This window comes from Drosophila gunungcola, chromosome 3R, assembly GCF_025200985.1.
Source record: "Drosophila gunungcola strain Sukarami chromosome 3R, Dgunungcola_SK_2, whole genome shotgun sequence".
NCBI classification, from domain to species: domain Eukaryota; kingdom Metazoa; phylum Arthropoda; class Insecta; order Diptera; family Drosophilidae; genus Drosophila; species Drosophila gunungcola.
The window spans coordinates 29266653-29291385 of record NC_069139.1 but is presented as its reverse complement, the minus strand read 5'-3'; the positions used below and the strand labels follow the sequence as shown (position 1 = coordinate 29291385).

The window sequence follows — 24733 nt, the reverse complement described above, 5'->3', positions numbered from 1 at the left end:
CACAGGGTTTCCTCCTCATCGCTTCCCCTTACAACTTAACCACTCCTCGTCTCTGAAAGGCACAGAACAAATTATGATCATCTTAATAGATACTTATTAGATACAACTTTTGATTTGATTTTTTTAAATAATTGCTTTAATATAATTTATATTTGACGAGATATGGTTAAAATGTCTTAAATAATTCATCTTAAACTTGCCACTTTGTATTACTTTAAGGACCAGTTTTTAGGACTATCAAAACAAACCACCTCTTAACGAGGTAGCGATCGCATAAGGACAAAACTTTGGTTTGAAAAGAACACCAAAAATGATCCTAATTAAATCTTTAAAACGAAGGATTCAGTGTCATTCGACACTTAATTAAAATGACAACGAAACCGCGCTACAAATTGGAACCACTCAAAGTGCGGTAATTACACATCCACCGCCATTTATCCTAAGCCAATTTACTGTCATAGTCTTAGTTTATGTGCTTCGAAATTAAAACAATTCCTTGCGATCTTATATAATATACCATTAACATGTATCAAAGACTAATTAAAAGCAGAGAAGTTCTAATTTGTTTTATATATTCTTCAAATTGTTCTAATGGAAGTTATATGATATAGTCGTCCGCTTTTAATAAAAATAAACCCGCAAATCTGAAATATTACAATATCGATGATCAGGATCAGTAGCCGATCTAGTCATGTCCATCTGTCTGTCCGGAAACTATAAAAGCTAGACATTTGGGACTTGGCATTCGCCAGTGGGCGTCCGACTATTAGATACTTGTTACTCAGTTAAAAAATTTACAATATTTACCCCCACAAAACAACTGGAGTTTAGGTGGCGTGGTCTTTCGAACTGCATAGCCAACACCATAGGTTAAGAGCGTGCAGCTCCCCAGCCCTTGCTTAAAGTTCTTTCGATCTGTCTCTCTACATAATCGATTACCGGCAGAGCAACGGCCGAGCAGCGGCCGAACAGCGGCTAGCATTGGCAAATGTGCGGTAGAGCGGCGCAGAGAACTTTATAACTCTAAAGCTTCTAAAATAATAACTCGATTTCGAACATTTTTGAGTCTACCGATAGGAACGACACACAGATTGCAAAATTTATGGTCTAACATGTCTCAAGGGGACGTAACCGACATTTGCTATGGGAGTTAGAGTAAGTGTGGCTCCGTTTTAAAATAAGCTTGCGCTACGTAAGAATTACAAACCCATATCTCTAGCTTATATAGTTTCCGGGATACAATCCCCCTTAAGGTCTTCGCACTCGTTCTGTAGATTCGCACCGTCCAGGCATTCAAACTTTTTGCCGGCCCTTTCATCCCAGCAATCAGGCTTTCCATCGCACGTAAGAGTTGTATTCAAGCATGCTCCATAAGTGCATCGAAAGAAGTTCTTGTCTTCACAGACTTTGTTGTAACACAACTGAAACTTTTCGTCATGTCGGTCAAAATTCCGTCGCACATCCGATTTTTTTTGGTGGTACATTTGAGAGAAAAAGCACAATCTAAAATAATACAGGCACAATTAAAGGATGATTTCTACCAGATAAACTAAAATTGTAAGTGTTATTTTCCTAACCAGATTATTCAAATGCACCAAACAATGAAACTTTCGGTTTTGGAGTAAATTGTCGGATTAGTATTGTAAACTTGTGTTATTATTGACTTACAGGTCTCGGCTGATGTCTAAGGAAGATTGGATCAACTAGCCGGAAACTTAATTAATTAACGCTTGTTAAAAGTTTACTAATATTTCCTATATAATTAATTAGTTAAGTGAATTGTATAATTCACTTTCACCTTACCTAGAGTGCACAACAATCCTAAAAGTGTTGTAAACTTAAACAGCAATCTATTGGGTTTTATGCTGCTAAGTATATCAAATCTATAAATGTAAGCAAGTGGGTTTACGGAAGAGTAATATCTTAAAATGTTCTCGATCTGAGCTAGTGCATTTAACATCTCAAACTCAAATATAAAATCGTATATAGGAGCGACAGAGACAAGACCAAGTTAAATAAACGATTTGAGTACATACACTTTGTTTTATATAATACGTTTTATTACTGAAATTAACCATTTGATGTAGCTTACAATTACTATTATATATAATGTAGAATTATACACATCTCATATAATTCGGTTTCCTTTGCAAAAACTCATCGCATATGTATTGGTAATTATTGTTTTTCCATTAGACGAATTGAAGTTTTGATTGGACACGAATTGAAGTTGTATTTGCTATTCTTTTGAATCGCTATGTATGCTTGCATATATCCTTATGGTATGTACGTAGTTATTCAATGAAATTTAATTCTCTAACACTCAGTTTACAAAATATATGTAGAAGCGGGCTGATGTCTATAAGATCTGCTATAGTTCATAATTGTATTCAGTACACTCAGTATCAGTAAGTGGATAATGACTCGGTGTCTTTTTTAAGCTATGCTTTCTTTGGGGTTCCATTATCCTTTCCAGTTATAAGTAGTGCCGCCAGAGGCACCTTGGAGTGCTTATTGCGTTCGGTTTGAGCTATTCGTGAGTGGTTATACTCTAAGGTATGTTATTGGTATTTGATTTCTACAAGTACTATGCTGCTTACATTATTGTATTGTGTTTGGATTTCTCTCCGAATCAATGTTTTTCTGACTTTTTCGATCGATTTGTGTGTGGTTTTGTAGCTTCTTGGTGCTAAGCATTCTGCTGCGTGTTCTCTCTAGATTCAATTTGGTTTTGTTTTATTTGTAGTTTTAGTTATTTTTATTTTTAAGAGTATGTATAAAGTGTTAAGCAGTAAGCAATATTTTCGCTTTCATCTGGACACACTTCAAGAGATTTCGGAGTGTGCGATTTTGGTGTTTGGTATCCTCTAAATCCATGGTGTATTTAAATACTTTACAATTAAACAGAAACTTTCTAAACAATAAAAATTAAATTGTACACAGACATTATGCTTAAGAGTTATGTATCATCATAAATATTTTATACATATGCATGGTTAGTAATGTATCGTTTTTGAAAATTAACTTCAGTTTTCATCGTGGTGGGCACATTAAATGGGACATTAGTTGTTTGATATGAAAATCATACATAGAAATACATAAGTTACATAAAGCGAAGAAGTAAAATTCTATACAGCAACAAAATTGGTGTCCATTATTTATAGTTTTCTTCCTTATTTTTCCTCCTCTGTTTCGTTTTCAAAATGATTTTTTCAAGATGTTTCTGAATTATCTTACACTATGCATTTTTAAGGTCCTAAACATTTTCTAATACATTTAATTTAGTAAGTGGATGTTCGGTAAATATTGGTTTTCTGCATCTGGCTTAAACTGCCCCTCATGAAAGCAACTAAATGTACGCATATCTTTCAAAAACCAAAATTAATACGAACAAAATGGATAAATACGAGTTTTCAAAACCCTATAAACCATATTAAATTAAATGCTATACGTGAGACAAGTTCAAAGGAGCAGCGAACTCATGCTGATGAGCCGCGTGACTTCCCTTCAGATGCCGTTCCTGCTTCTTCCCTCCTCAAAAAGGGGCGCCAGCGCCCGGTTGGGTTCCTCCCCTACTCATTCAGCTTGTGCCACTCGGCGATCTGGCGGCGGGGCGAGTTGCACACCTCGTTCCAGTGGTTCAAGGCGGTGCTGCTCGAGTTCGGTCCGCCCAGCTCCAAGCGACCGATGACCTGTGGGAACGTCAAACATACGATTATCGAGCTATTAGCATTAGGTCATCCCACTTCACTTACCTCATTCTTGGTCACGCGATCCCAGTCGAGCAGCATCAACTCCAAAGACACACCCTCAAGACTGGCGCCAGTGCCCTGTAATTTTATAAAAAAAAACGGTACTTGAAATAATCGATACAAAATTTATAATATTTATTTATTACATTTTAACTAATTATTTCATTTTATTTGTAACTATTGCTAGTTCCTGACATTTTTTAGTTCTTTTAATAATTACAATTCGTGTTGTATTTAACCTAAGACTCTTTTGTATCTGATTACCCATTTTCATAGCCGCGGTTTGGTGTTATATTATTATATTTTATAAATAAGTTGATATTTCAAGCAGATACATATTTTGTTTCACCCACTAAATTAAAGCACACGTTAAAATAATTGCTTTAAAGGAATTCCAGGAAGTATGTTCACCAAAAAATTAGTTGAATTTATTGCTATCCTATTAAAAAATCGAATTATCTAACTTTTATACAACTTAAAAGATTTTTCTGAGATTTTAGTTTTAATGTAAGTATTTAAAAGGCAGAATGGTTTACAAATCCAAAAAATAATCTCAAAATCTCAGGAATATCCTGTGAAATTTTCATGCCGATTGGGCTTAAACTCGCTGAGATACTGATTATATCGTAATCGTGCTCAAGGCAGGTATATTACTGTGAGTCCAGGCTTTACGCACCGCAAGACGGTATTATTTTGATATAAATACTAAAAATAAAAAATAATAATTAATAATAAATATAATAATAACAATAATAGTAATAATAATAATAATAATAATAAAATAATAATAATAATAATAAATAATAATAATAATAATAATAATAATAATAATAATAATAATAATAATAATAATAATAATAATAATAATAATAATAATAATAATAATAATAATAATAATAATAATAATAATAATAATATAATAATAATAATAATAATAATAATAATAATAATAATAATAATAATAATAATAATAATAATAATAATAATATAATAATAATAATAATAATAATAATAATAATAATAATAATAATAATAATAATAATAATAATAATAATAATAATTATAATACCACAATCGGATAAAAAATAAAGTTTTTAAAAATACGAGCCTATACATAAAATGTTGTATGCCAACTTTAAAGTAATGGGTCATTAACTATTAAGTAATATTTTAACTTTTGTAAATTTTGTTCAATAAGCTCCTTTTAACTTTTAAAGCCTTGTTGAGTGCAACTTGTTGAAGATTACTCACCTCGGCGGCGGGAATGTCGAAGGCGAAGCTCTCGTTGAAGACGGGACTCAGAGTGCGCTTCTTGACGTGCGTCTTCTTCTTGGCGATGCGTTGGCCATTGTAGAGGAGATAGATCTTGACGTAGGGATCGGCCAGACCGGTGACGTCCATGCGCGGCAAGTTGCGGGCCTTGAGCAGGACCACGGTGAGACGACCGGCGGCTGGCTGCCAGCAGAGCGAGATGAGCAGCTCGCCGCGGCCCTGGGCGCGAATCTTCAGGCTGCGGGGCTGAATCTCCTTGCTGATGGACAGGGCCTCCTTGGAAATGTCGCCGATCTCGATGGAGGTCAGGGGGCAGACCACCTCGCCGATGACGTCGTCGCGCGAGTACCGGTCGAAGCTGAGGATGACGAAGTGCAGCGACATGTTCTGCAGGTCGTTCATGTTCAGGCCGTAGAAGGTGAAGTCCTCGTCGTAGACCGGGTTCCTGGTGTTGCGCACCACGCGGGTCTTCACCTTGTGCTGCTTGTCCGGCAGCAGCTGCAGCTTGACGTACGGGTCCGTGGCCGCCTGAGTGCGTCCGTTCATGCCGGTGGGTATGTCCCCGGTGCCACCCGACCCCCCCTTGCAGGGCAGTCCGCGGCAGCGGATTATGGAGACCATCAGGGCGTTCCGCTCGGCCAGGTAGCGCAGCTTGAAGTAGATGGTGCCCAGCTTCCCGTACTGGTCGCTCACGGACAGCTCCCTCCCGTTGGTCAGCGCCTGGTCGTCCAGGGTGATGGTCACGCTCCCATTGGCGATCGTCTCCACCGGCGAGTGGTGGAGGCTGCCGTGCAGCGATTGCTTCAGCCCGTTGCCACCATCCACCACGGTCAGTTGGTTGCCGTTCCCATTGCCATTGCCATTGCCATTGCCATTGCCATTGCCGTTGTGGTGCTCCGGGTGCTGGGGCGGACCCTCGTCCTCGTCGCCGTACCTCACGTTCGGCTGGGCGATCGGGGAGGTGGATTGGTCCTGCATCGGCGACAGGAGTCCCATCTGCTTGCCGCCCGTGGGCGAGGGCGACTTCTTCAAGTAGTGCGGCGGCTGTCCGCTGGGCGACCGAACGGCGGTCGGTCGCCGGGTCGGCTGGAAGGGGAACGAGGCGTCGTGCTGGCTCTGCTTCTTGTTCCGGAGGCGCATCTGCCGGGCGCAGATGCAGGCCACCGACGAGAGCACCGCAGCCGCGGTCAGCCCCAGGATGGCGGGCACGACTGGGGACCAGGACAGAAGTGGGGAAATTTCGTTAGCGAATATATTTGAAAACTAATAAGTAAAGTACTTTAGGCACTGGGCACAGCACACCACTACATAAGGTTTTCACAATCGGTAACTAAGTGTGTTAAGCTCTCCTCTATTTACAATATTTAAAAACATCTTTGCTGTATATGGGAAACAGTTTTTGCGGAATTCGGTTTTTGTGGATTTTTAGAACACAATTTTAGTAGCCCAAAGTGTATTTACCATTAGTGTGTTGGATAAAAATGTTAGCAAAGGTAGATCAGTATATTCAAAAGCTATACTTTACTTTCAAGTGTGTTAATTATTTATGTTTATTTAAGTTTTCGAGGTAGTATTCACTATTATAAAATGCCTATTATTGCTTATTTTTAGAGCATATTTATGTTAATTAAGCATAAAAGACTACTAAATTTGGTCAAAAATTATAGCACGTTCCAAAATTATATTCCTAGCCTTTTAGCTGAACAACAAAAGTTATTAATTAATTATTATGTAAAATAAAAACTTTTTCTTGAATAAATTTAATTCAATTTGTGTTAAACAACTTTTTTTCTTTTTAGGAATAGAACAAACAACACATATATCTGCGATTAGTCATCAAAATGAAGAGTATGGGATCTCCTCAAATGTTGTTTTGTTATTAAATGTAACCTACAAAGACCTTGACTTTTACAAATCTTTTCTTGGGTGACGTTTTCGAGAGTTCACAAAAAAAGCCCACATAACAATTGTTTTTTTATAAAAATGTCAAACGAAACCGCAATCAAAACTGGCGCACACGGATGATATGGCACTTCGCAAGTACAGAGACCCGAATTAATTATTCATTGCCAACGAAAAAGTTAACCAAAATTTCTCCGCAACACTTTGAGCCTAAAGTTAATGAGCAAATTGGGCAGATCTGCCGCAAAGGTCGCATTTGGCGCTGCAATATGTTACTTACTTGTGTCCATGAAGCTGACATCTGGTATATACTCTTCAGCCATTTTTAATGGATCAGGCTTCGCCGCTCTCAGCACGTTCCTCTCGATGTTCCTCGTAGCTGTGTGGAATAACAATTAGTCACAATTGGTAAGTGTGGAAGTTGGGGGGTGGGAAGTGGGAAGGGGGATGACAACTTTTGGTAACTGTCTTTGGCTGTTTGCAACTTTCTGTGGCACGTGAACAGTTTCGTACATCGATTTTGCGCACAAATGTATGCTAGAGGCTTTTTTCCTGGGCAGCAGCTGCCCGTGTGCCCAGGTTATGCTTTTGTTGTTATTTGCATTACTTGGGAAGACACACAAATACACTTTTTTAGGGGGAGCGGGAGAGTCACCAACAGACGCACACACATGAGCTAAGGGTGCTCGTCTGGGGTCGCATGAATCATCACAGCCCCCGCACACACGCACACGGAGTTCGCTGGTTTTTCCACTTCTTAAATCCCAGCTTGATGGAAAAACACGTCTCAAAATTATATTTTAAATTCGACTCTTGTCTTATCTGAAGTTTAATTGAGAAAATCTATTCTTTTGCAATCACTTTTCATTTTTTTTTTCATTGTATGCTTGTTTTAGCATCACAGCTTCTTGGAAGTCAATTACTTTGCAGCTGCCTGGCAGTTCTTAGATCTTTCTCTTTCACAATTTTGAGATTAATAATAATACCCCACAATACTCTTACTTTTTTTAGTCTTTCCTTCACAATTATTTGTAACAATTAAAGACTGTGCAGTGCCCACGATTTGTGGAAAACAAATTCAACAACGCAGTTCAGCAGCCGTTTGACTTTATTTTGCCAGTGGCTTCTTCGCTTGACTTGGAAATCGTTAAACCTGCGCAGACGCATGGAAAAGTAAGAGCTTTTCGTGTGGGCTGGCTAACTGGGAGCGGTGGTTGAAGAAACCTGTGACGTCTTAGCCAAGAATAAGGGAGGTTACGCCAAGGTTATACAACACTGCTAAACAAAAAAGTAGTAATGAATGTGAACTTCGTTAAGGTTAAAGCACTTACTTGCGCTACTCGCTTCAAACACCTTAAAGCTGCGAGCTTAGGCAAAGTTCCAGAGAGCGACAGCTTTCTGGCCAGCTTAAAGCTCACTTTCGTTAAGTTAAAGCTTTTCTTCGGTTTAAAAAGTCTCGCGCCTGCCGGCCAGAAGCTGAGTCGGTAACGCTCTGCGTCTGCGCGCAGTTCATTCAAAGAAGTGAAGAGTCCGAGAGCCCAAGAAACCGCATCCAGTGCAGTGCTCAAGAGGGTAACTCACAAAAACCCTAGAAGGCAGTGACCGAAAACTATTGTGAGCCGAAGTCAGTGTTTTTTAATGTTCAATAAAAGCTGCTAAAGAAACGTTTAAGCTTAATAGCACTCAAGTTTTTATCGTCTTCGAGCCATTGAGCAATTCTCCCGGAGGCATTTTCGTTAAGGAATAAACACTTAATTCAATATTTAAAACATAAAAGGAAACCAGACACCAAACCACTGGACTCTACGATCGTAAGTTGATGCAATGGCTTTTATTTCCATTATTTTTTTTTGACTCTTCGGTTTTTCACAACCGAAAAATCCGCATGCCCGTTTCTGGCATTGAGGAAGCCCGGCAGATTTGGCCAGCTTTGGGGCCCGAAGTCTGCTGGAAATTAGCCATTGTCATAAGCCCAAGAAACGGAACTTTGTTCGGTCTTCTGATGGCTCACGGCGATAAATTGTACTGCACTTTTTAGCAATAGCTGCGATTCGATTCGTTTGTTTTTCTGGCCCACCACAATGTATGTCTCACGATTTCTGCTCTAGACACGTTTCTACTATAAGTTACTGGTTTATATTTCTTTTTCCACACACATCAAACCGGGCACCCATTGTCTGCTATTTGACCACTAGTGCGATCGATTTTGTGCTCAATTACACACCGTATTATCCGTAATATTCGTATAAAAAAGTACCCATATTAAGGTGTTATACGATGTCAGTTCATTAAACGGCTATTACACTAATAAGAAATTAACCCGGTTTCTCCCTCGACTCCACCGCTCATTAGCCGCCACCTCGATTTGGGGGAAACGGGTGGTATTGTAAGGCTTATTTATGGCGAGACTATTTCGTCTTTGTATCCGAATTGAATGGAAATATCCGTTAAGTGCTAAGAGGAAATCACCAGGCTAACAAGCTAATAATGTGAAACAAGTCAAACTTGCCAATCAAAATATTTACGAAAAGATACGAAAAAAGGAACTAGAAATTTGAACCTTTCAACTAAGTACAAGTGATTCCCAATAATATTACTCATATTCAGAGGATGCACTTAGTCTGTGTTTATGAATAAGGTAAACCAAAAAAATCACATTTCTTAAAATCAATTTATAAAAATTGACGTAATCAATGATTATTTATGAGTAATCCAAAAATTAATAACTCTCAAACAAATCAAGTAGCAAAACATTTCCAATAAAACCACGTTTTTCTGAAATTTAATCTTTGCAGTTGAAACATATTTAAGTCATGATGAGGCCGGCAAAGTGGTTCCCAAAAATACAAAATTATTGCCAATATTCATCAAAAACCTAAAACTTAAAATCAACATTTCTCCCAACAATTCAAATCATGATAAGTAATTTCACATCAAACGTGCTGAACCCATTAAAAAAGAGTTGGCATTCGAATGCCTGCAAAGATAATTTCTTGATTTGCATATCGGATTCGGTGTTCATTTTAGGGCCTTTTAATTTCGCTTGTTTCTTCTGCACTGCTTTTTATTGACGAGAGCAAATTAAAGTAGGCGATGATGATCCATCAAATTTTATTGAGGGCAAACAGGGGCCAGCGAAGTATGAAGGGAAGCTGGTGGGCAATGGGATTAGGCGAGCATGGAGCAGGGTGCTTTGACCGAATGACACCCACGCTTAGCTTTCTTTTCTGTAGTTGGCTAAAAACTCCAAAGACTCCACACACAAATACTTTTTGCACACACAAGTCCCGTAGATTTTTTAAAGTCATGTTCAAATGTCAGCGGCAGATAAAATTTGTATGTCTCCATGTTTTGGGAGCGTGCTGTCGTCGCTTTATCTGCTGCCAACATTTTGTCGGGGCCCAAAAAAGTGGGAGAAAATTCGAAAAGCAGTTTTAGGTTCGCCAAAGCAATGCCTGTTGCTGGCTTTTGTTACTCCTCTTCAGCGACATCGATTGACTTTTGCTGCCTGTTGTTTGTTGCTTGTTGTTTGTTCGCCTCGCGATTGTCTGCTCCCTTTTTGGGTATTTTGGCAATCGTCCATTCATTCCGCCGAGCACTGAATGTATCTGCGGCATGTAGCCTCCGCTGTTTGCCATTTAAACGGTCTTTGGCTCGGCTTTATTTGTTTACAATTCGTTATGGCACATTGCCAGGCCAGGGCAGCCACAAAGCGTGAGTCGACATAACTCTCAAAACGGGACAAATTTTCGAATGCTTTTCGGGGAATTTTCCTGAGCAGCGGAATTAGCATACTGAGTGAAGTGATTGAATATGCACAGAGAAAAATTGTCACTGCTATTTACGATAAAGTCCATTTTATTTACTTATTTGCACCCGTTTTTACATGTATTTATGGAAATGATAACTTTTTAAAACAACATGTCCTAAAATAAAATTAAAAATAATTAATTGAAAAAAAAACAGAAAAATGAGAACAATTTTTGAATACTAAAATATAATTCAAGATATTAATGTTTAATTTTCATATATTTTCTGCAGTGTGAAATTTACCACTACACAATTTTTTTATTGGCATAACTTAATCTTAAAATCTTAGCAAACCTTTTTCCTATTATATAATTTTTCAGATTTGAAAGGCACTTGGACCACGTTTAGGGTAAAAATTCATAATCAGTTTTTTTTATAAGGAACAGTATAGTAGTTGCACAGATATTCTCTACTTTAGTGATTACTCAATCCAAGCAGCGAAGCTCATTATCGACAATCGCTGGGCCCCTGGGCGGCCCACAAAATCTTATCCTAGCGACAAGCGTGAGAAATGCCGGCGAAACATCAATTACGGCACAACACTGTTAACAAATTCACTCATTTAGCAATGAAACTAAAAGTGTTGTTACTGTCTGCGGGCCAAAGAGCCGAGCTCATGAAATGGCAACCCAGTTGACAGGCAGCTCCTGAACCACGTTGTCGTTGTTTGGAGCCGAGCTGCCCACCTTATATCTTTTTTTTTTGCATCCGCCTCGGGCCGCTGTGGTGGCTGCTGCCTTTTTTTATCCAGCACGTAACCAGCGATCAATCAAGGCACTCGGCCCGGCCAACTCTCATCTGGGGTCTTTGACAAACGCCGGAATGATGCGCTGCGCTGCGCAATTGCAGAATTTCACTCGAAGCCTAATTGTACGAGTAGGAGCAGTTCGAGTACGAGTACGAGTGCCACGTAATTGGCAACGCCAAGGGTATTACATGCAGTTGCCGCAACTTTTTGCCAGGCGAAATGCAACAAAATGTTGCAAATATTCAATCACGTAGTTCGTGCAACAATAGACCAAGCGGCCGAAAACCAAAAAATTTAAATAAATTATGTAAAACTGTTTTCAGTCAGCTTTCTACCAAACTTGCTAAAAAAGGGGAAGTTTTTAAGGTTTTGTGTTGCATTTCCGTTTCTGTTTCTGATGGAAAAATCCATTGTCAGTCGTGCCGGCCAATGCCATCTCAATAAATTATACTGTTCAATTCTCTGGAAATAATAGCAACAGAAAACAAATAAAAGGGCAATTACCCATCATGCAGATTATACACGAGTTACGATTTTATTGTTTTTCGCTGCTGATTTCAAGATTTTTATCGATATCAGCGGGGGCCCAGCAGCCGATTGTTGTTAACTTGTAAGCCACAGCGGCGGAATTCGCCAAGGGAAATCCGGGAAGCTGCAAGCGTTAGAAGAATCTCTGAGTAGACAGTTATCCAACAAAAGATTTCATTGCATACACGTCAAACCGTTAACCTGACCAGCGTCACCAGAAGTGCATTAACTAAACATTGCCTACTAGCATTTAACAATTACGTGATGAACCATGACAAGCTGGAAACACACCAGCAACTGCCAGCAAATTCTCACACAAAACACTCGCACAGTGCAGATGTCGCGTTGACAACTGCCTGCAGATGCAGAGGCAAAGTTAAAGGCAAAGAAAGCCAACATGAAGTACGCAAAAGTAACAAGAAACAAGTGAGAAAAAACAATTGGAATCTATGCATTTAATACCGACTTTTTTACTTCCCTAACTGATAACTGAAAGTAAGAAAATGCCTTCGACTTAAAAATGTAAATGTAAAGGAAGAAAACGTTAAAACTAGAAGCTCGTGTTTCCACAACAGTAAACTCAGTAAATTTTATATTATTCTTAGCTTTCTCCTGAGCACTTAGAGATAAAAACTTGTTGTCAATAATTACAAATTATTTTTATTTTTTTTACTTTAGTCATATTTGTCTATATTACTTTAACTCAATATTTAATGATGAAATAAATTTCAAGGACCAAACATTTATTATTTTTTTTACTATGTCATTATGTCATTTAACTTAAATGTATTTTCATTCAAATATCAATTAATTCGCGTTAAAAAATATGTATATTCTTAGGGTATTCCAAGCAATGGCATAGAAATAAAAGGCAAGAAAAGGCCAAATTGGGCCTGCAGTCTGCCGCCGTGTTGTTGCATTTCTGTGTGCCGCCACGCGCATGACGAATGAAAGTGAAAATAGGAAGTCGGGAGATGGCCAAAGAGCCATGAGACCAACAAGAGCAACGAGAGCAACAACAACGGCTACTCAGACTTTGAGTCAGACATTGGCCAAGTTGGCCAGACATTGCGCGGCAGTTTCCTCCAGTTTCGCTGCGAGTGCGATTGCAGTTCCAGGTTGCAGGTTGCAGCTCCAGTTGCTTTAGCTTTAGCTTGCCACACTCGTTGGTTTCTTGGCCAATTTCTAATGGCCAACGCCAATGGCCAGAAGGGGGGGGGGGGGGGATGCCGGGGCAATGTTTGCTTTGCCGGCTCGTTATCCTCTACAGGCCAGTGTTAATTTATAGCCCCATTGCTGGCCAGATCCACGCGTACGTTTCCAGCTTTATTTATGAACTTTTCCCAAACCCATTTCAACTGGCTGTTTGCTTTCTGCGTTTGCCAGGAGGTTTATTAAATTATTCATACAACATTTCAACTTGGTGCCGCTTGTCAATTTGACGCCAAACGTGAACCACTTTATGATTCGCCTTTATTTTATTTGTGCCTCCTCTCGACCGTTATATTTTGATTGTGAGCCAAGAAGAAAACTGCGAAATCAAAGCAAACTCGTTCCCATTCAAAGTTGGAGGTCCATTGGCCAAATTAACGACTCCAATTTGCCGCAATGTGTTGAGCATTAAACTTGTTATGGTTTTTGCCGTGGAAGTTTGAAATTGGTGGCTTAAATTAACTCGAAATCAATGTGAAATTTTAAAAAATTATTCAAATTGTTAATTGCTTTTCAAGGCGTAATTTAATGAAGAAACTGCCTATTGCATTCTTTTAAAAGCACAGAGTGGGTTTTCACTTTTGTTATATTTAACTTTACTAATGATGCCTTATATAGAATAGGAAGTAACCTTTAAGTTAACGAATTCTCTGGCAAAGATCAGATCAAATCCCACCCCATCCAAAGGTGGACCTTACACAATTCACCCAAAATCACATGGCTTTATCTGGCGCCTTTGTAGTGGCACGCATAAATTGCATTACTTTATGATTATTATTCTAATAAATGCACGGCTCCCACATTAATAAGCACCCGAAAAACCATGCCTTAACATAGACTGGCAGAAGCGGCAGCGAGATAACCATATAACAAGGCCCAAAAACAAGCCTCTATCTGCGGTATTGTTTTTGTTCACACTGACTGACTGCCTGATTGACTGACTGACTGAGGGACTGGCTGACTGGCTGAATGACAGCTCAAAGAAACCTTCAAACGCAACGCAGCAATGAAGACAATGCCAAGCAATATCAATGAAGTTATCGTACGAGTACAACACAAACCACAAGAAGACAACTGCAGCTCGAGTCGGCTTAAATCGACACTCGGTTCGCTTCGGTGCACAAGATATTATGCACAATGCTTCTCATCCGATAAAGGTGTTGATACACCACGAGCTGCAATTATGACAACTCCATAGACAATGTTGTCCGATAAGATACGCAGGAAGCTCGAATAATCAGACGATCACAGGAAAAAATGTCATTAGTTAATAATATAATTTTTGACTTATTCTCACCATCAAACAGAAAATAGCTAATATAAAATTATGACATTGGGCTTAGGTCTTTTTTGGTATATCAGATAACCCTAACAAGAGAAATGATAATTTACTGCCGTAATTTTGGGTGAGAAGTTGTGGTTTTGGTGAGAATAAAACAAGAATTCAGGGACTTAGAGACTCAGTAAGAAATGTTTCAAGACTGAAAAGATTGAATTTGAAGTTGTTTAAACTAAAATTAAGAAATTTATTTTCTAATTTACTTAAACAATCTATTTGCATTAATCAAAGGAAATAATTCTCAAACTTGCAGTATGCCCGATTTCGTATCCGTAGGACTTCCCACAAATTACCATGAATCGCCACGCCACGCAGAAGTGGACCAAACTCCGTTTGCAACGCAAAACTTGTCCCGAACAACTTTTAATTTTCTGATTGCTGCACGACTTTTGCACGCGTTTTTCTTGGCGTTTGAAGTTCGCCTGCTCTAACTGTTGTTACCTGGCTTTAACGAGCCTGCTGGAAAACTGGCTGCGAGGTCAACTGCCCCTCTTTCGATTTTCCTCGCTCGCGTGAGCTGCGTATGTTCTCCGACTCTGTTTTGGCTGCTTTTTGCCTTTGCCTTTGCCATTGCCTTTGCCGAGCTCCGCTTCACTTTCGTGGCATCCTTCAACTTTAAAAGCGAAAGACACCGAAATGCAATTGAAACGAATGAAAAATCGTGTCTAAATGTCAGAGCCAGCCCCAGTGTGGCACCCAAAAACAGACGAACTGTAGCAATTGCATGATCTTCTCGATCTCCGCTTAGGTGATTCTCTTGTTTCACTTTCGGTTTCGGTTTCGGTTTGGTTTGGTTTGGCCGTAGTTTCTGTTTCTGTTTCAATTGCAATGCTTTTTGCTTTGTTTTTCGGTTTGCTGCTTTTGGATACAAATTGCGATTTTATTGTTTCAAGCTGTTCGAGTTAATTGAGGTCAGCGTTTTCGGCATCTTCCAAAAATGCACTGGTTTCGGGGATCGGTTGGGTTTTATTTCGGGCGCTAATTGTCCGCCCAAAAAAGGTGTGTGAAGAGCAGTGTTGTGGCAAACAGTTAAGGCTTTTCCCCCACTTAAAAGGAGCTTAGAACGGATCACGTTTCCCTGCCTTCGGAGTCACTTTGGAGTCAATCTGTTCAACCCCGGCGGTCATTAATCGGTCATCGAGCACCGAGCATCGACCACCGACCAGACGAACAAATGACATAATTGTAAGCCGCATTACTCAACAGTCGTCGGCTACCGTAATTCCTTCCAGCCTCATTGCTTCTGTTTAAGGCCATTTCGAAATTTCAAATAGGAAAGCACAGAGAGGTAAAGCAGACATTTTTGGCCGCTTGGGGCTAAGGCCATGTGAAACTATGCAGCAGAAGCGCAGAGCAGCAGCTGACTGAACAAAAGCCAAGCCAAGATGATGAGCTATGACTTCTGTCCGTCTGTCCGTTTGGCCTTTCGGTAATTGCCAATGCTGGCGGCAGTTGCCGTTTGTTTGCCAAATGGCCAAGAAATAAAAAGCATCTTTTGATTTCAATTTCATTTGGGTCTTGTTTCTGCCGCTTTTCGGTGTGCATTGAGACAGACGACGACGCCCATTGTCTCGGTGGGTACTCTTATTAATTACAGTACAGTTGCTTGATAAATTTCAGTCTTTGTCTCAATGGGCAAGGTTAAACAGAAGTTCATGTTGTGGTTTTCAAAACCTTATGACTTGCCCTATGGCTTTGCGATTAGCCAACTGGATATTAAAAAAAATTAAATGAACAAATAGATAACTAAATCCATTATTTACAGATTCGAAAATGATTTTCTGATAATGTTATAGATAATATTCATATATTTTTGGTGTATATACTTTATGGTCAGACTTATATTTTTTTTATCAATTATAAAAATTTGTTCACTAAAACGAAACATAACAACAACATAAATTTAACGAAACATATTAAGGACTTGAAAACGAACAAAATGCATAGTGACATGTGTGAAAAATATGTTTTGTGCAAGTTCGTGTTCTAAGTCTTTTGATTTTTTTGATTGATTCTATTGTTTATAGAATAAAAACAAATATTAACGAAACATGTTAAGGACTTTGAAAAAGACTTGTGACTTTTGTGAAAAATTAGTTTTGTGCAAGTTCGTGTTCTAAGTCTTTTAATTTTTTGAATGGTACTGGTGTTATTATTGTTCTTTATTGATTATTGTGTTTTTACTTAATACATACTTAGATGTTATGGGAAATTCAAAAGCGTTTAAGCTCGTGTTTTTTTTTTTCATGTCGTTGCTTTTTATTTTTTTACAAAACGCTAGAGCTTTATCCAATTTTGTAAATAAAATGTAATAAAATGATAAATATTTTTATCTATAAAGTTTTTACCAACCTATAAATATAAAAAGTCGTATTTGTTTCTTGTAGTGCCTTGGCTCTTCAAGTGTGGTCTTTAATTACACCGACAATAAAGACTGACTCTAACTTTAAACTTCTTCTCCCTCATTTCAGCCTACCAACATGTCCGCCAGCCCCTCATCCTGCGATTGCTTGGTGGGCGTGCCCACCGGACCCACCCTCGCCTCCACCTGCGGCGGCAGCGCCTTTATGCTGTTCATGGGACTGCTGGAGGTGTTCATCCGCTCGCAGTGCGATCTGGAGGATCCCTGCGGCCGGGCCAGCTCTCGGGTAAGTTGCACTCAAAGGTGCATTAATCTCTCTAGACCAAATACTATTTCGATCAACTTCACAGTTTCGATCGGAGCCGGACTACGAGTACGATTTCATTGTCATTGGCGGCGGCTCAGCGGGCTCCGTGGTTGCCTCTCGACTCTCCGAGGTGCCGCAATGGAAGGTGCTGCTGATCGAAGCCGGTAAGGAAGTTGCCCCAGCAACACACTCATGCACATACTTCCAACTTTGACTCAGACCCACGCTGCTCACGGCAATTAGAGGCCCGTTATGTGGCATTTGTTTAGAAGTAATTGAAGCTTAACAGCGCCAGCCACTGCAACAATGGCAGCAACACAAATGCCACTTGGGCAAGACTGCGGCAAAGAAGCAACCGCAACCGCCAGGAGCATTATGTAAACTAAACGAGCTGCCACCTCGGCCGAAGGCAGTCTTAGCCATGCAAATATATCTCTCCTCGAGCTGTTAGCCAGCTTACAAAGCTTGAAAAGGTTTTTTTTGCGTTCCGTTTCACTTGACTTGGTTTTTTACTGTCGATAATTGCTGTTCCTCACAGCCTTTTTTATGAATGAATAGCGAGTGTGTTTGGTTCTGCTTCTCGGTGCCGATATTCAATGCAGTGCATTCACTTTGCCTTAATTAAGCCCGCATATAAGGCATTTTAGCACTGCATAATTTTAATTTTATCGTATGTACGTTGTTTGTTGTTTATAGCTACAGTACCCCGATAATATTTTGCCAAATATCAATTAGATCAGCGAAGTTCAAATATTTAATATATTTAAAATACAATTCAAGTACATACTATATATCACACAAAATAACTGGCACAATGCGAGTTGGTCAGTAAATATGACCTGATATGAACTGGTTTAATATTTCTTGATTTACGACTTTTGACTTTTTTATCTTGGAAAAATAAAAAATATATATATTCTAGTTTAAAATTATGATTGCCTTCGACCAAACATTAACTATGGCCTGAAACCAAGCTATTTAATGTCAACCATTTAGTAAGATGTTAGGCACTAATTCGAATTTCCCAGAGCTTTAAATCATCATTAATCATCGAGCCATCACTAATGTCTTAATAAAACAACACAGTGCTTGGAAAATCACTTTAGCTGCTTTCAGGCCTGGGAAAGCATTCTAATAGCTCCATTTAAACTGCCCCATCAGAATTCTCGGATCTGCTTGGCTTACTTTGTGGGTCGCCCTTAGGCTTCCAATCTTTGCACAAAGTAATTGTTTTTAGCGACAATTTTTACGCTTCGTCACTAATTACACTAATTACGAGCCAAAAACCGCGAAAGAGAAACACACTCGAAGTTGTCAATGCGTTGGCGTTAATTATACAACAATGCCTGAGGCTGAAGTGCAATTAACTGTGGCCATTACCTGGCTTATTATACGGCCATATCAGTATGAGCAGATAACTCCCGGCCAAAGTGGCTTTTGTTTTTGTTTCGACTAATCCGCAGCCGCAGAAGCTTAACTCGGACCTGCTTGACATTAGACATGCAGCTCGTCAAATTTAGTCAATGCCAAAAGCATGCCGGAAAAAGACTAAAAGGTTTCTTTGATTGAAGAACTCAGCCCGGTGCCTGGCACACTGACCCCTGGAATGACCTCGCCTCCGGTTAATGGCTCAACTCCTCGGCCAGCACGTGTTGCCTGGTTACCTGGTTACTTTCAACTATATTCTAATTTTGAGCAACTTACTTGTCTCCAAGTGTGATCACATGCATACTACGAATATTTTTAGCAATATTTAAGACTGCTGCTTTTTGTTTGTTTTAACTTTCAATCCAAGCTAATTAGAATGCGTATTGCCCGGTGTTAATTGTGTGCTCTTATCCCGTGGCGTAAACACCCAGGAACGCATTTGTTTTTATTCGCGCCACACAGACATATGTTAAGAGTGGCCGCAGAACAAGTTATTAGCAATTTGGGGAGCATATATAACGCTGGTACTCAATGAATCAGAGGCAGTATTTGCATTTCTTTCTTAATTTTGGCTATTTTGTTCTTTTTCCTTTGTTGAAATGCCAGTTAAGTTATTACTTCAGGATTTGTGCGGTAACATTTTTCGGCTCCCACGCTATGGCCAGCAATCAAAGATTCCACTTGAATCGATTTAATTAACTAGAGTCGTGGGCTCAGCGCAACGGAAATTCTAGAACGCTGATTGAGCCAATATACTAATTATAATGGATTGCCATGGGTTCACCGAAAGCGTGCCTCGAGTGTCCCAAACTCAAATGGGGCTGCCCACCCAAGTGCTGAAGGTTAGACCGGAGTTTGCTTGTACTGCCTCTTAATGGGCAGTTAGGGTCTATTAATCAAGACTCACGACCAGTTATTGGATGTTTCTTGGTGTTCGTGCATGTGCATATCTATTTCCTAACCCGGTAGGAATCTAGCAATTAAATTTAACAAATTTGGCAAAATATTTAAATTTATACTGCAATATTGAAAGATAATTTTTAATTAATAATTCAAAATCTACCTTGCAACATTACTTTATAACCGGTTTTGGATATTTGCAGAAATTGATAAAAGTCTAGTTTTATTTTACATCATAATATGTATTATTATTATTTCCTTTTTATGCATCCTAGCACTTCAACAAAAACTGTTAATTTTGTGTACTATTCACGTTGTTCCAAGACATGGGATTACAATATTTTATTTAATTACAATTTCTTTGAATATTAATATAGCATTATGTAATTATGTTAGGTAGATTTTGTAATAAGGTTGATTTTATGAAGTGCGGAAATTGATTCCAGATTAACAAAAAGATATTCGTAACTTGGTCCGGCTTACAATTAGATTACAATAAGATTACATTTTTTTGCGTATTCAGAAGTATTATTGAATGCTATACTCATCTTTCTCAAATTGGGAGCACCACAGCTTCCAAAAACTTCTATGCCATGCATATACATGCGTACAGATGGAGTCAGATAAGTCTTGGCAACTAATAATCTGGTTTCGAGTGGAAGACATTGCTGGTTATGGTTGTCACTTCTTTTGTACTTTATTAAAAAAATATATATTGTAAACGCTTTAGTATCTCGACATATTATTATTTGCTCAGCATAAAAATCAGCACTATGTTTAAGGCAGCTTGCAACTTTGTTGACCCCAAAACGTATACTTTTTTTTCAGAATTTATTTTGAGGAAAGTATTGAAGATAGAATACTCAAATTAAGTACAGTTTATAAAGCAACATTTACTTGACATAAACAAATTTTCTTGAACGGCTGCGTAAAAAGTGGGGAAGGGGAAGTCCAACAATGACGGCCGGTCATTGTGGAGGTGTACCGCTAACCGGAAGTAATTCTGCCGTTCTGCTAATCTGAAACACAAAAGCAGGACATATTCTTAGTCTTCACAGCATTGCTGATACAATGAATTACAGCTATAAATAAAAAATTAAAAAATTATGAGCTTTTGAAAACAAAATTTCGATTTCCCTAATTTTTCAATATGTCTAAAAATTCTTAGTTCATCTATTTCATCAAACCCTAACACATGTTTGCGCCAAGTTTCAATAGGATTGTCTTATTGCAGCGACATTAATCACTTCTGTTAGTGGGAAAAACGTAGTTTTGAGAAAAACGTGTTTAAAGATATATTCAAGTATGAAATGAGCGCGACGCCGACCTATGTAACAGTCAATAATTTTTTCAATTTTCGATTTATTAACTTGAAATTTTTAGAAGGAATATATGAAACACATACCTATACTATTGCATTAATTAAATACTTTTGAAAACATTTAAATTATGATTTACTTGAGTATGTGCTAAAAAAAAACATTGAAACTATGATTATTTGCAGCTCAATTATTAGATAGTTATTTTATATATTTTTATTATTTCTATGGGAGCTATATGCTATAGACGTCCGATTTTGATAAAATTTATACCATAATTCTGAAATAATTAAACATTGCTATATGTCGAAGAACTAAACAAAAAATTAAAAAACAGAAAAGTTATAATTTTTTTCATTTATTTTTCCGATTGTTCCTATGGGAGCTATATGCTATAGTCGTCCGATTTTGATGAAATTGAAACCGTAATTCTGAAATATTAAACCATTACTATATCTCGAAGAACTAAACAAAAAATTAAAAAACAGCAAAGTTATAATTTTTTTTTCATTTATTTTTCCGATTGTTCCTATGGGAGCTATATGCTATAGTCGTCCGATTTGATGAAATTTAAACCGTAAATCGGAAATATTTTACCAAAAAAAAAACAATTACAACAAGAAAGAAAGCAAACTTCGGCAAGCCGATGTTCAAATACCCTTGCAGCTATTTCAAAAATTAGGTATTCTTGAAAACATTAAAACTGTGATTTACTTGCGTATATGTTATAAAAAACATTGAAGCTATACTGATTTGCAGCTCAAATTTTCGATAGTTCCTATGGCAGCTATATGATATCGTTTCTCGATTTTAATAAAATTAAAAGCGTAATTCTGAACTGTCAAATTATTAATTAGTCAAAAGAATTTCTAAAAAAAATAACAAAATAAAACGGTTAAATTTATTAACATTAAAAAAAAATTGTTATTTATTATGGGAGCTTTAAATCGTAGTTCTGAAATATTTAACCATTACTATGTCGAAGAAATAAAAAAATTAAAAAACAGCAAAGATATAATATTTTTTATATTTTTTCCGATTGTTCCTATGAGAGCTATATGCTATAGTCGTCCGATCCAGCTCGATCCGGCTTATGCACTACCTGCAATATAAATAAAGTTTCATGCAGATAGCTTTAAAAACAGACGGACAGACGGACATGGATGATCGACTCTCCTAGTGATGTTGATCAAGAATATCTATACTTTATAATGTGGTTTTTACTGCGTTGCAAACTTCTGACTGAAATTATAATACCCTCTGCAAGGGTATAAAAATATATATGTTTGACCCAACAAAGTAGCAACCTGCCTTAAGGTGCCCAATGCTTTTTTCGAATTTATTTTCCTTGTAACAAAGAAATCTTTAAATTCACTATGATCTTTACCAATTTAAAAGATAGAAAAACTATAAAAAGTTCAATAGACATGGCGATGGATGGAAAACTTTTAATACAAACATAACCACGTTGCTTACAATCTTACCTGACTTTTGCAGGTGGCGACGAGCCTGTGGGCGCCCAGATTCCCTCGATGTTCCTCAACTTCATCGGCAGCGACATCGACTACCGCTACAACACGGAGCCGGAGCGGATGGCCTGCCTGTCCTCGATGGAGCAGCGCTGCTACTGGCCACGCGGCAAGGTGCTCGGCGGCACCTCGGTGATGAACGGCATGATGTACATCCGGGGCAACCGCGAGGATTACGACGAGTGGGCGGCCCAGGGCAACCCGGGCTGGGCCTACAACGACGTGCTGCCGTTCTTCAAGAAGTCGGAGGACAACCTGGAGCTGGACGACGTGGGCACCGAGTTCCACGCCAAGGGCGGCCCGATGCCCGTGGGCAAATTCCCGTACAACCCGCCGCTGTCCTACGCCATCCTGAAGGCCGGCGAGGAGCTGGGCTTCTCCGTGCAGGACCTCAATGGCCAGAACTCCACCGGCTTCATGATTGCCCAGATGACGGCCCGCAACGGCATCCGGTACAGCTCGGCCAGGGCCTTCCTGCGCCCGGCCCGCATGCGCAACAACCTGCACATCCTGCTGAACACCACGGCCACCAAGATCCTCATCCACCCGCACACCAAGAACGTGCTGGGGGTGGAGGTCAGCGACCAGTTCGGCAGCATGCGCAAGATCCTCGTGAAGAAGGAGGTGGTCCTGAGTGCCGGAGCCGTCAACTCGCCCCAGATCCTGCTGCTGAGCGGGGTGGGTCCCAAGGACGAGCTGCAGCAGGTGAACGTCCGGACGGTGCACCACCTGCCGGGCGTGGGCAAGAACCTGCACAACCACGTGGCCTACTTCACCAACTTCTTCATCGACGACGCGGACACGGCGCCGCTCAACTGGGCCACGGCCATGGAGTACCTGCTCTTCCGGGACGGCCTCATGTCCGGCACCGGCATCTCGGACGTCACCGGCAAGCTGGCCACCCGCTGGGCCGACCGGCCGGACCTGCCCGACCTGCAGCTCTACTTTGGCGGCTACCTGGCCAGCTGCGCCCGCACGGGCCAGGTGGGCGAGCTGCTCTCGAACAACTCCCGGGCCATCCAGATCTTCCCGGCGGTGCTGAGTCCCCGGTCGCGGGGCTTCATCGGCCTGCGCTCCGCCGACCCCCTGGAACCGCCGCGCATCGTGGCCAACTACCTGACCGAGGAGCGCGACGTGAAGACCCTGGTGGAGGGCATCAAGTTCGCCATCCGTCTGTCGCAGACCTCGCCGCTGAAGCAGTACGGCATGCGGCTGGACAAGACGGTGGTCAAGGGCTGCGAGGCGCCCGCCTTCGGCAGCGACGCCTACTGGGAGTGCGCCGTGCGGCAGAACACGGGTCCGGAGAACCACCAGGCGGGCTCCTGCAAGATGGGCCCCAGCCAGGACCCCCTGGCCGTGGTCAACCACGAGCTGCGGGTGCACGGCATCCGCGGCCTGCGCGTGATGGACACCAGCATCATGCCCAAGGTCACGGCCGGCAACACCCACGCCCCGGCCGTGATGATCGCCGAGAAGGGCGCCTACCTGCTGAAGCGGGCCTGGGGCGCCAAGGTCTGACGTGTGGATGCGACGTGGACGTTGCATAGAGTAATTTGAGCCCCAGAGCCCCAGCGAAATTACTGCGAGTAAAATTTAAGCGAAATTACACTTAAGGCCCCCCATATCCAAATCCAAATTCAACCTTTTCTATTGCCAATCTAATCTAATATGGTATTGTATAATCCAATCCGAAGGCTTCTCACTCTAGGCACTCCGCGTTGCGCAATCTCCACTAAAGTTCTGCATAAGCTAACTGTTACAAGTAACTACTTTGACCCACTGAATATACATAAAGTCGAACTTCTTTAACTGCACATCAAACTACAATCCACAACTAAAACTCGATTAAATTTACAAAATGAATGTAGCTTGATTTGATAATTATTCGATTATTATCGTTGTTCAATTACTTCAAAAATTCGCCCATATAAAGCTTTAATTGAGTTACAAAACGTTTGGCACACTTTGAGTTGGATAAGTTTGACTACATAGATTTTGTTTAATGTTCGCTTTGTAATGAACGTTAAGTTGACCAATTAAAAGCTACACTTAACCGACGCAGCTTATGGGGACCCATTGAACAGGTAAATTTGGCGTGTCGTTCGTGGGTCATTTAAACAACCCAAAACCTAAACTATGTTATTCTTGTGACCCATTGAAAATGTAAACTTCGTTTATCGTTCACTTTGGTGTCCTATATTTCTGTATACGCGTATATGGCATGTATTTATTGTTCGATTAAAGTGCAACAATTTAGTTTAAATGCCAAACTATCTCGTGAATTTGACAGCGTTTAGCACACGATAACCGATCATGGGTATATAT

At 39.9% G+C, this 24733-nt stretch overlaps 2 protein-coding genes across 3 annotated transcripts; one reads left to right on the top strand and one right to left on the bottom strand.

Annotated features, from left to right (window-relative positions):
* Positions 1-2038: 2038 nt before the first annotated feature.
* Positions 2039-8083, bottom strand: LOC128252680 (synaptotagmin-4). The gene is made up of 5 exons (XM_052980621.1): positions 7929-8083; positions 7207-7305; positions 5004-6235; positions 3756-3830; positions 2039-3692 (listed from the first exon to the last, which is right to left on the bottom strand). Exons 2-5 carry the CDS (start codon positions 7247-7249, stop codon positions 3573-3575), a joined length of 1470 nt encoding a protein of 489 aa, XP_052836581.1. The 5' UTR covers positions 7250-7305; positions 7929-8083; the 3' UTR covers positions 2039-3572.
* Positions 8084-8408: 325 nt separating this feature from the next.
* Positions 8409-24671, top strand: LOC128252671 (glucose dehydrogenase [FAD, quinone]). 2 transcript variants are annotated; one of them, XM_052980609.1, is made up of 4 exons: positions 8409-8737; positions 17035-17211; positions 17276-17396; positions 22377-24671. In XM_052980609.1, the coding sequence occupies exons 2-4, from the start codon at positions 17044-17046 to the stop codon at positions 23963-23965; spliced, it is 1878 nt and encodes a 625-aa protein (XP_052836569.1). In that variant the 5' UTR covers positions 8409-8737; positions 17035-17043; the 3' UTR covers positions 23966-24671. The 2 variants fall into 2 exon arrangements, with proteins under 2 accessions (XP_052836569.1, XP_052836570.1); XM_052980610.1 differs by having other exon boundaries at positions 22377-23926.
* Positions 24672-24733: the final 62 nt, after the last annotated feature.